Source organism: Epinephelus fuscoguttatus, linkage group LG17, assembly GCF_011397635.1.
Source record: "Epinephelus fuscoguttatus linkage group LG17, E.fuscoguttatus.final_Chr_v1".
Lineage (NCBI taxonomy): Eukaryota > Metazoa > Chordata > Actinopteri > Perciformes > Serranidae > Epinephelus > Epinephelus fuscoguttatus.
Genome location: NC_064768.1, coordinates 42,683,803 through 42,695,911, shown reverse-complemented (window position 1 = coordinate 42,695,911; position 12,109 = coordinate 42,683,803). Strand labels below are relative to the sequence as shown.

General features: G+C 41.3%; 1 protein-coding gene across 2 annotated transcripts; it reads left to right on the top strand.

Moving 5' to 3' along the window:
* The first annotated feature begins 2,525 nt into the window (after positions 1 to 2,525).
* On the top strand, positions 2,526 to 9,298 carry si:ch211-133n4.6 (uncharacterized protein LOC797776 homolog). 2 transcript variants are annotated; one of them, XM_049602621.1, is made up of 10 exons: positions 2,526 to 2,619; positions 4,441 to 4,502; positions 4,588 to 4,614; positions 4,701 to 4,733; positions 4,965 to 4,997; positions 5,847 to 5,879; positions 5,969 to 6,001; positions 7,462 to 7,491; positions 7,739 to 7,780; positions 8,940 to 9,298. In XM_049602621.1, exons 1-10 carry the CDS (start codon positions 2,609 to 2,611, stop codon positions 9,149 to 9,151), a joined length of 516 nt encoding a protein of 171 aa, XP_049458578.1. In that variant the 5' UTR covers positions 2,526 to 2,608; the 3' UTR covers positions 9,152 to 9,298. The 2 variants fall into 2 exon arrangements, with proteins under 2 accessions (XP_049458578.1, XP_049458579.1); XM_049602622.1 differs by lacking the exon at positions 5,847 to 5,879.
* The last annotated feature ends 2,811 nt before the right edge of the window (positions 9,299 to 12,109 follow it).

Genomic DNA, 12,109 nt, shown 5'->3' with positions numbered 1-12,109 from the left:
CTCACCTACCACCCAATGTCACCTGATAGGCTCCACCCTCCTCAACCCCCAGCAGAATTAGCAGTTATGGAACATGAACAAATGAATGAGTTCTACCATGAGTCTGCCTGTCTCAATGTCCAACTGACAGAAGGTACTGAGCCTATGATGATACAGAATTAAACATCTGTTCTGACTTTAGAAATGTTGATGCTAATGGTGATGCTAAGTTCAATTCTCCACTAGTTTCTAATATTCAATTTAATTCAATTTTATTTAAAAAGCCCAATATCACAAATCACAGCCTGCCTCAGAGGCTTTACAGCATACAACAACCCTCTGTCCTCTGTCCTTTGGACCCTCTGTCCTCTTTCCCTCTATCCTCTGGACTCTCACAGCTGATCAGGAAAAACTCTTTAACCTCAGGAAGAGACACTGAGGATGGATCTGTCCTCAGGACGGACAGATGGACAGTAGATGTGGTAGGGAACAGATGAACATAATAAATGTACAGTGATCCATATGACACAATGAGATATTAACAGAGACAGAGACATCTGTAATGTCTCTACTGTTTCAGGTCTGTCCGCCCCCCTGTGGGACATCCTCAGACAGACAGATGGACAGATGAAAGGACGGACGGACTGATTAATGGACAGAGCTCTATAAACATGTAAATCTGACCTTACTATGTTTCAAAGGCGTGGCGGCGGGGGCGGCGGCTGAATGAAGCGGCGCAGCTTTAAAAAGTGTCTTCAGTTCAGCGGCGTCTCCGTTTACAGAGGGACGTCCAGAGACAGAGGAGTCTTTGATAGTCAAATACCAGTCCACCATTATCACTGAGTGTGTGAGGGGACCTCCGGGGGCACAAGACACTCTAGCTGACTTCATTAGGATATACACAGCTGAAGGACGAATGAATATCTTCCTGCTGCTCTTTGTTAACTTTTATCTGAACCCAGAGTTCAGAGAGAGTTTTTGCGTTTTAAATCCTTAAAATAAACAAACAAACAAATGCAACACAAAAAAAGAGAGAAAAAAAACAGAACAGACAGTTTAAAAGACGTCTTTGAAAAATCAATAAGATTTAACTTGGCTTTTTAGTCACAAGAATGTGAAGTGATGTGTATAAATAAATAAATAAATAAATGTCTGAGTGGGGGCCCCAGTCATTATCATAGTCATAGTGTTTGTTCCAGGTGTAGCGCTGGCGTTCTGCTCTGATTGTTCTTCAGCTTCTATCAGACGGATCTCGGTCTGAAACTCGACCTGTCGTTAATGTTCCTCTGACTGAGAGTGTTTGTTGGACGGGGATTCCCCAACCTACGAGGACGTCACCAGGTGACACACAAAGAGACTGAGTGTGTTTGTGTCACTGTGAGGACCACCACAGGCTGAACAACATTTGGTGACTCCATCATTATTTTTTATTATCATTATTCTTATTTTCTTCAACGTTTTTCAATTATAGGCCATAGATTTTTCTCTATTATTTCCTGTGTGTGTGTGTGTGTGTGTGTGTGTGTGTGTGTTGAGGGGGCAGTTCCATGATCAGACATGATGTCAACAATATTCAAACAAAATAAACTTCAAGAATTAATCAGAAAATCTGTTGTCACTGTTGGTTCTGACAGGAAACAACACGTTAACAGCACATCAACAATACGTCAACTACACATTTGTATAACATCAACAACACGTTAAAAACTTCTCAAAAACATGTTAATAACACGTCAACAGTAAATTAAAAACATATCCACAACATATCAACAATATGTTAACACATCAACAATACATCAACAGCAGGTCAACAACATGTTTAGAACACATTAATTACACATTAACAACACAAAAACAATGCATCAATAACATGTCAGCAACACGTTAACAAGCAGGTCAACACGTTCATAACACATCAACAACACCTCAGTCACTTGTCAATAACACATTTACAACACATTAATAACACATTAATAGCAGGTCAAAAACACACAAACATTCAAACACGTCAATAACATGTCAACAACACATAAACAGCAGGTCAACAGCACATTCATATCACGTCAACAACACATTAACATGTTAAAAACATGTTAAGACGTTAATGTGAAAAACACATCAACGAAACATTAACAACACAAACACGTTAGTAAGATGTTGACAAAAACATCAACAGCACATTAACCACATGTTGATAGAAACAGTAACAACATGTGGACTACCACACATTAACAAAACATTAATTGCACATTAACAACTCTTTAATGACACATTTCCAACATGTAAACCACACATTAACAACATGTGAACCACCTCTGAGTGAACGTAGGTTCAGGGTTAAAAGTCCTCATTAAGACATGAAGACCAACCTTTGTCAGAGTCTTCTTCACCTCCTCAGAAACCTGAACCACCCACACACGCACACACACAAACGCACACACACACACACACACACACACACACACACACACACACACACAGTGTGGTGACATTTAGGTGGGTATATAAGCCGCCCTGCCAGACGCTGGGAGCCACACGGACTCCTACAGTGCCAAACTTACGTACTGTAACTCACCTGTTTGCTGCCCACCTGTCGCTCTGATCCAGGGACGTCTGACCTCACAGCATCATGCTCACCAGGTATGTCCATCTGTCTGTCTACCAAGTCAACATCCCATAATACAATGCTCCAAAGACACTGAGGACCAAACAGAGACAGACTGAGACATTTAGGGACTGTTCTGTATTTATCAGAGGAGGAGCAGGGTGGCTGTTTTTATTCTGACTCTCCCTGAATGACCGGAGGAAAATCTACCCTCCAACATAAATAAGATTTTTAAAACTTTGATGTTTGAAAGATGAAATGTATTTATTTAGAATAAAGTGATTTTAAATGAAATGTCACTACTTTAGGTTAAAGTTGTTTTTATTTTTTGGAGAGAAGAATTTGTCACAAATGATGTGTTCAAGGACTGTCAGAAATTGAATATAACAACAACAACAGCAATAAATTCTATTTTTTCTTTCACTTTCTGGCTGATAAAATGTTTTGATGATTTTTAAGGGAAACATGTCTTCAAAACCCTGCCCACTTGATTTACTTTCATCATCCCAATGATTTGTTTTTATCGTCCTCCAAAATTCTTCCCTTGTTGAATGGTGGTTGATCAAATTGCCCACTTTTGGATTAGGTTGTACTTTTCAATGGCAACAAATTTCAGGGAAGTGACTGACACATGGTTTTTCTCCTTTGGCGTCCAACAGTGGTGTAATCCAGGTTCTCATTTCTAACAGCAGCCTTATGCTCAGTGATTCTCACTTTGAGATGAAGTTTTGTTTTTTGCTCCATGTCCATTAAAGCACAGGGATACTTTCTTAGACACTCACTGAGTGAGCTGATTTGTTTGTGCCGGTTCCTAATAAAAAGAACTAACCACAAAATCTGTGCCATTTCTACCTCTTTTAAAACAAAAGCAAGTTCAGAGGACGACAAATAGTAGGATCACATTCTAGCCTAACCCTAGTTGCTGAACATCTGAGATGTTCCGATGGCCGACCGCCACCTGTTCCTGTCTTATATGAGCTTCCTGCTTTCAACACTCTTTGTAAATTCTTTAAAGAGTTTGAAACAATCTGCAGAATCTTTATGTGGAAAGAAAAGCATCTGTCCCAAATAACTTGGTGGAATCTCTCTGCCAACCACCTTTGCGGTGGAGGCTGTTGATGATCTGACATGACCCACACTGACACGGGGACAACACATCGGAGCACCTGGAGGAAACCCACGCTGACACGGGGAGAACATGTCAGAGCACCTGGAGGAAACCCACGCTGACACAGGGAGAACATGTCAGAGCACCTAGAGGAAACCCACGCTGACACAGGGAGAACATGTCAGAGCACCTGGAGGAAACCCACGCTGACACAGGGAGAACATATCAGAGCACCTGGAGGAAACCCACGCTGACACGGGGAGAACATGTCAGAGCACCTGGAGGAAACCCACGCTGACACAGGGAGAACATGTCAGAGCACCTGGAGGAAACCCACGCTGATACGGGGAGAACATGTTGGAGCACCTGGAGGAAACCCACGCTGACACAGGGAGAACATGTCAGAGAACCTGGAGGAAACCCACGCTGACACGGGGAGAACATGTCGGAGCACCTGGAGGAAACCCACACTGACACAGGGAGAACATGTCAGAGCACCTGGAGGAAACCCACGCTGATACGGGGAGAACATGTCGGAGCACCTGGAGGAAACCCACGCTGACACGAAGAAAATGAACAAAAAAAACAAAAAACAGAACAAAAACAATTCCTTGGTTGTACCCCTTTTCTGATGTAGTTAAGTAATGAGCCAATCAGAGCACAGCAGGAAGCAGCAGGTGTGGCCTCTGTATGATGGCTCTGTGAGGACACAAAGCTTCTGTGACTGAAGGTTGTGTTTGTATTGCAGGAAAGTTGTCCTTCTGTTGTCTCTGTCCGTCCTACTGGTGGAGGGAGATTTTGACACCAACGGTGAGATGTGTTAAAATCTGATGACATCACAGTCTGACAGACATGTGACAGGTCATGTGACACGTGTTTTGGTTCTGTGTTTCAGATGCTGGAATCCAAGCCATGTCCACAGGTAAGTCACCTGTCTGTCCCTCAGCTGTCTCTGTCTTCTCTTTCTCTCTGTGTCCCTCATCTGTTTCTGTCCTTTCTGTCCCTCAGATAAAGACTCCACGTCTGATGAAGCTCCCACAGGTGAGACACAAAATGTCTATGTGAATAAAAACAGTCAGTGATACACAAACTTTATACACAAACATTAATTAAAATTTAACGTACAGTTTACGAAATAAATGTTTTGCGATCACTTGTTTTGTGTACAGACAGTTTAATGAGACAAGAAAACTGTTGATGTGTTTTCAGCTCTGTGAAAGTTCAATAAACAAACTTATGTTTTTGTTGATACTGTTGCTTTTGATTATTCAGAGAGTATGAACGCCATCTCACCTGATCAACCAGGTAAGATCTGACACTCACTACTTGCTCAGGTACTTAGTCCTCTACCTGCTCAGGTACTCTACCTGCTCAGGTACTCTGTCCTCTACCTGCTCAGATATTCTGTCCTCTACCTGCTCAGGTATTCTGTACTCTACCTGCTCAGGTACTCTATACCTGCTCAGGTACACTGTCCTCTACCTGCTTAGGTACTCTGTTCTCTACCTGCTCAGGTATTCTGTACTCTACCTGCTCAGGTACTCTGTCCTCTACCTGCTCAGGTACTCTATACCTGCTCAGGTACACTGTCCTCTACCTGCTCAGGTATTCTGTACTCTACCTGCTCAGGTACTCTATACCTGCTCAGGTACACTGTCCTCTACCTGCTCAGGTACTCTGTACTCTACCTGCTCAGGTATTCTGTCCTCTACCTGCTCAGGTACTCTACCTGCTCAGGTACTCTATACCTGCTCAGGTACACTGTTCTCTACCTGCTCAGGTACTCTATCTGCTCAGGTATTCTGTCCTCTACCTGCTCAGGTATTCTGTCCTCTACCTGCTCAGGCACTCTACCTGCTCAGGTACTCTCACTTCCTGTGTTACTCTGACACCTGGTGGTTTAACATCAGAAGTGATCCTTATTAAAATGTCCCCATAAACCACCACAGTGAGACAGTGAACCCTCTGATGAGCCTGCCGTCTGATGGTTCTTATTCAGACACACCAACAGAAAAATGTATGATTAACATATTGATTGTCTTCAGACTTCAGACAGATTGATTGATTGATTGATTGATTGATTGACTACTGACTATTGACTATTGATTATAGATCAATTCATAAATATTCTCTGTTTGAAATGTTTGGTTCCAGATGAACCGCAATATTATGGAGCAGGACCTTCAGGTAGGATGATGATGGTGATGATGATGATGATGAAGATGATACCTGTTTACCTGTTGTTCACCCAACTGACTTGTGTTGATGTGTTTTAGATACGACCAGCTCCAGTTCAGAGATCGCAGACGGTGAGAGCGCAACACATAAAGAGTACACATATACACTTAATGGTATCTATCTATCTACCAGTGGCGGCTGCTGATCTTTCAAACAGGGGAAGCTCACTTTAAGTATTTCCAAAGTGTTGTCAATCACAAAGGGGTTCAGCCTCTTAGACACTTCCTCCAATCATCACGCAGACATCGAGCGTCCTCTCCCGCCTACTGCTCCATTAGGTCCCAGGGAAGCCGAGCCTCCCTGGAAGTGATGATTTTGTCGCATGTATCCAATGAGCGTCTCGCTTTGCTGCATGAAAAAAAACCCATCATAGTCATGATGTTAAATGCATCCTAGCACATGTTTAATGCAATGTCAATTCTTATTTTAATGTAAATTCAATAGTGCATATTTGACCATTTCTTCTATGAAATTTTAGGGGAAGTTCAGCCTCCCTTGTTGTCTCATAGCAATCGCATCTGCTATCTGTCTGTCTGTCTGTCTGTCTGCCTGTCTGTCTGTCCACCTACCTACTTACCTATAAATGCCTCCTGTTGACTTCCATCCAGTGTGACCCCAGGAGCCAATAAAACACTCGTCACATCTTCGCATCATATGCAGATCGACTTTAGACAACTTTGACAGATAAAGTCACGACCAATAAGACAGAAGTATGTGTGGAGAAGACATGATTGTTGCCATGTCGACCATGTGATACTGACCATGGAAGTACAAACTGCCTCATATGAGAGTTCAGAGGAATGGAACATATGAACATGTAAAATGTACCAATAACATCACAATATTTATTAGGATGTTAGCACACATTAGCTAGCATGCTTACTTTCAGTGTCTGTCACATCACGCGCCATCTGCATCCAGCACAAATATTGCTCGGCAGGTGACGGTCACTCACCTTTAGTTGATCCCTAGACCTTCATTTGGGTATTCCTGACCTCAACCTTTATTCATCCTGTTTCTGTTTGTGCACACGGCCCCTAAATTGGATCAACTGGCACCCTAACCTGCATGTTTTACTGTCTATCACTGCCGATTAGTATGCATTGTCCCTGCTCAAAATGGGCATCAGGGGTAATACTTGGACAACCTGGGTTACCAAGCGGGGATGGGCCCAAAATAGACGCCTTATCTGGGGCCAACCTGGATAAACCCACCCAGGTGGGCAGTTGTCTCAGGGCCATTACAGACCACGTGGACGATCCTACACATCCTACCAATTTTTAGCCCATTTACCCCCACATACAAATTAAAACAAAACAAAACAAAAACATGGGTGGGACCATTTCTACTGAATGAATGAATGAATGAATGAGACTTGATACTGGTGAATGACACTCCGTGACTTCATTAATCAGCAGCGCTTCATGTTCTCGTTCATCAGTTCATTTCTTCATGTATTCATGTGTTCATCCATTTATTAACCTTTTTTATCATTGTCCTGTTTTATTTTAATATTTTGTTGTTTTTTAAGCTCCAGCAGCCAGTCAGGTGACAGCACCTGGTACGTCCTGTTTACTTGTTTGAACTCTGAAAATCTGTGTTTCTATAAACATTTCGGTTGGTTGGTTTGTTGGTTCGATGATTGATTGATTGATTGATTGATTGATTGATTGACTGATTGATTGATTGATTGATTGATTGATTGATTGATTGATTGATTGATTGATTGAGTGATTGATTGGTTGGATGGTTGATGGACTGATTGATTGACTGATTGACTGATTGATTGATTGATTGATTGATTTCAGAACCTGCTGCAGCCACCGCCATCAGTGTGGAGGAAGAAGATGGTGAGACAAAAACATGATTTATGACTTTTAAAATCAGATATACTTTCGGGGCTGTGTATGACTCTCAGCTCTTTGTATTTATTTATTTATTTATTTATTTATTTTGTAATGTTTGTTTCTTGACACAAATTTTATTGACTTATGATGCTTTTAGAAAAACATGTTATTTACTTACTGAATTTTTTTTTTTTTTTTAAGATATTTTTGGGGCATTTTAGCCTTTAATCGCCAGGACAGATAAGTGTGAAGGGGGAGAGAGAGAGGAAGTGACATGCAGGAAATGGCCACAGGCTCGAGTCGAACCTGGGCCCCTGTGGCAACAGCCTTGCACATGGGGCGCCTCCTCTATCCATTAATCCACTGACACCCCGACTGAATGTGCTTTTAACGTTTTTTTTTAACATCTTATTCAAAATACTTGAATACTCAATAAATCAAATAAATAAATAAATTTATAGTTAAACAGACACCACACAGGATTATCAGGACCTATGTTTGTATCAAAAGTATATAGGTACATGTGTAACAGAGGGTTTGACATGTTGCTGACTAAAAACTCAGGCTCAAGAGCCAGCCTAGCTAGTTAGCAGCTAGTCATGCAGCTAGTTAGTAGCTAGTTAGCAGTGAGTTAGCAGCACTGTTTGTTTGAGAAGTTTGTCTCCTCTTAGTAAAGTTTAGGAAAAAGTTTATGTTTTGAGTTACAATAAATTTCTGACAGAAAGGGCTTTTTGGTAGAGCCATGAAGGTAAATAATACTTATGGTTAGGGGTTAGCATTAGCAGCCTTTTTAAGGATTAGCAATAGCAGTCTTGTTAAAGCAGCCTTTGCTTAAAAGCCAAAGACGGTTGTTTTTGCTGTTTATCAGACAGTTTGTCAGCAGATAGTTTATTGATTCAGATTTACTCTGACATTGTTACTCTAGCTAATGGGAGCTAATGGGAGCTAGCAGGAGCTAACAGTGATTGATTGGCTGACTATAATGACATAAAAATTCTGCCCAATAAAATTATGTAATCATGAAAATACTAAAGATGAAATAAAACTTTTATAAATAAAACATTATAAATAAAATATTCACCAAAGTATTTAACAAATTCTTGATTTGATCTATTTCACAACATCTGTATTAATGATTGAGGTTTGTTTGTTTGTCTTACAGAAGATGAGAGCTCTGACTCTGAAGAAGGAGGAAAGAAACATTTCAGCTCGCGCTCAGCCAAAGCTCAGAGTCCCGCCCTCCCACCACAAAGCCCCGCCCATGTCATTGATAGCCCTGCTGTCCCCCGTCAGCCAATCATTCCTCAGCCGAAAGCTCTGGTGAGAAACCGGACATCCAAGAGACGATCCAGGACCAACCGGCGCCAGATATAAACCACCAACCCACATGTGGCTATAAAAACATGAATCACATGTGTGAACATATTTACTCTGATAAACCTGTGTACTGTACAAACACACATGTTTAAACACACACAATCACTCTGATGGATCCAGGGGCCATTTTCAATCTAATTTTATTTGAACATTGTGTTTGGATTCTACGTCTCCTCTAACAGAATGAAATCAATTAAGACATGCGAAGAAGTCCCTGAATCTGAATCTCAGTTAAAACTGATATGAATTGATTTTCTGGGTTGTTTATGTCTTTATAATTTGGGGATGAAGTCATAACATTAAATGGGTTTGTCAAATACAATGCACAACTCAACATTTCAGACTATTTTTGAATATTTGTCAGGTAGAAGCCTCTGATATGTTTCATGAATTAAACCTCTGATATGTTTCATGAATTAAGCCTCTGATATGTTTCATGAATTATATGTTTCATGAATTAAAGAGTAGAGCAGAGGAGGAGAGGAGAGGAAACAAGGGGAGGAGAGGAAGGCCAACTTAGCACAAAGAGTGTACTGTCTGAGAACAGAATCACTGACTGTTGCAATGAAGACTCAGTGTTTGCTGTTTGTGGCAAATGTTTCCTTGTGTGTCTCTTTCTCTGTGTCCCTGTTTATCTTTGTCTCTTTGTGTTGTCATCGCTGTTGGTCTCTCTTTCTGATTTCCTTGTTCCTGGATATGTTGTATCAAACTTGCTCATCTACTATCAGTTCATCAAGTACCCCTGCATCTCATCACTTCATCAAAATGCAGTGTTTCTACACCATCATACTGCCAGATTACAGTCCGACTTGTCATGATAGCTGCACATCACGGCTCACTGATTTACACCTGGTATTTTGTTTCTTTGTGCTTTCACATTGTTGACCTGTTTTTATCTGAGCTCTATGACACCACTCACCTGCCTGCCAGCTTCACCTGCCCCCCACATTCCAGCCTCATGTCAACAACCTCCAATTCTCCTGATGGACCCCGGACTCCCATCCCTCACCACCACATCCCACATCATCATCATCATCATCATCATCATCCTTTGCGGCAATAAACCTTTTTCACCATCATTCAATCTGTGTTCTATGTTTGGTTCTAATCATGTTCACAACAGATGCATGCTCCAAATATCAGATCAAAAATCACCAGCACGTCAGCTGCTCTCCAAGGGAGAAGGCATATATGACAGTGTGGCCAAACATCAGACCAACATATTGTGAAATCTGCAGATGACACCACAGTAATGGGGCTCACTACAAAAAACAGCAAAGATGTGTATAAGAATGAGATTAGGGACAAGTTCATATGTTGTCACAACAACTATCTATCTCTTAATGCTGAGAAAACAAAGGCGACTTCAGAAAAACTAAAACTGATCAGTCACCTATTTATCTGTAAACAACACCTCTAAATAGCTTCAAGTTCTCAGACATCCAGATCACAGACTGTCTCCTGGCCTCAGAGCATCAGAGACTTCCTGATGTGTCTGAAGAAACTCGGCCTGTCCACAAAAACTCTCATTAGCTTCTATCAGTCCACAACAGAAAGCATCTCGACTGGATGGTTCAGCAACGCCACAGTACAGGATCATGAACACCTGATCAGGACAGTGATCACCATCACCTCACATACAGGACGTTTACTCCACTTGCTGCAGGAAGAAGCACAAAATCAACAAAACAACAGTCACAATTCTTGGTATCTTTGTTAGACAATGCAGAGCTTCCATCCCTGAGGGGCATCGTTAGCCTGAGCAACAGCGTACAGGTATGACATCACTACCTCCAGTGGCAGTTTGACATCACAACCAGCTGTTGCAACGTTAATACTCGTGTCCTTGTTCCTTGTACTGAGTCTTTGTATGAGTATATCAGGTGGCCTCTCAGCTGCCATCTGATCTTGTTTAGAATGTTTCTCAAAGAGCAGCAGTTAAAGTTCATAGAAGATATAGGTACAAAGGACACTGGGCAATGTTAAAGCTATTAGTTCATGATGTAGGCCACATTAGAGCTATAAGTTTATGGTGTAGATCACATTAGAGCTATAATTTTTTGGTGTAGGCCACGTTAGAGCTATAATTTTATGGTGTAGGCCACATTAAAGCTATTAGTTCATGGCGTAGGCCACATTAGAGCTATAAGTTTATGGTGTAGGTCACGTTAAAGCTATAAGTTTATGTTGTAGTTCACGTTAGAGCTATAAGTTTATGGTGTAATTCACATTAGAGCTATAAGTTTATGGTGTAGGTCACGTTAAAGCTATAAGTTTATGGTGTAGTTCACATTAGAGCTATAAGTTTATGGTGTAGGCCACATTAAAGCTATAAGTTTATGGTGTAGGTCACGTTAAAGCTATAAGTTTATGGTGTAGTTCACATTAGAGCTATAAGTTTATGGTGTAGGCCACGTTAAAGCTATAAGTTTATGGTGTAGTTCACATTAGAGCTATAAGTTTATGGTGTAGGCCACGTTAAAGCTATAAGTTTATGGCGTAGGCCACGTTAGAGCTATAAGTTTATGGTGTAGGCCACGTTAAAGCTATAAGTTTATGGTGTAGGCCACGTTAGAGCTATAAGTTTATGGTGTAGGTCACGTTAAAGCTATAAGTTTATGGCGTAGGCCACGTTAGAGCTATAAGTTTATGGTGTAGGTCACATTAGAGCTATTAGTTCATGGTGTAGGCCACATTAGAGCTATAAGTTTATGGTGTAGGCCATGTTAGAGCTATAAGTTTATGGTGTAGTTCACATTAAAGCTATAAGGTTATGGTGCATCCCATGTGGAGAGGCGAATTGATTTAAACTTCTGCACGCTTCTGGGACAGATTCCATCCAGAAAAGACTTCTTCATTGCAGGCAATGGTAGGCTGCTTAAAAGAGAATCCAGAGATGACACGGGGAGAGGTGGACGTAGGAAAAGCAGAGACGAGTGAGGTGAAGTAGCCCTG

Excerpts from the sequence above, each read along its gene's own strand:
- si:ch211-133n4.6 (XM_049602621.1), top strand. Across the intron at positions 6,002-7,461 it reads CAGTTCAGAGATCGCAGACG|CTCCAGCAGCCAGTCAGGTG; the intron begins GTGAGAGCGCAA and ends TTGTTTTTTAAG. Across the intron at positions 7,492-7,738 it reads CAGTCAGGTGACAGCACCTG|AACCTGCTGCAGCCACCGCC; the intron begins GTACGTCCTGTT and ends GATTGATTTCAG.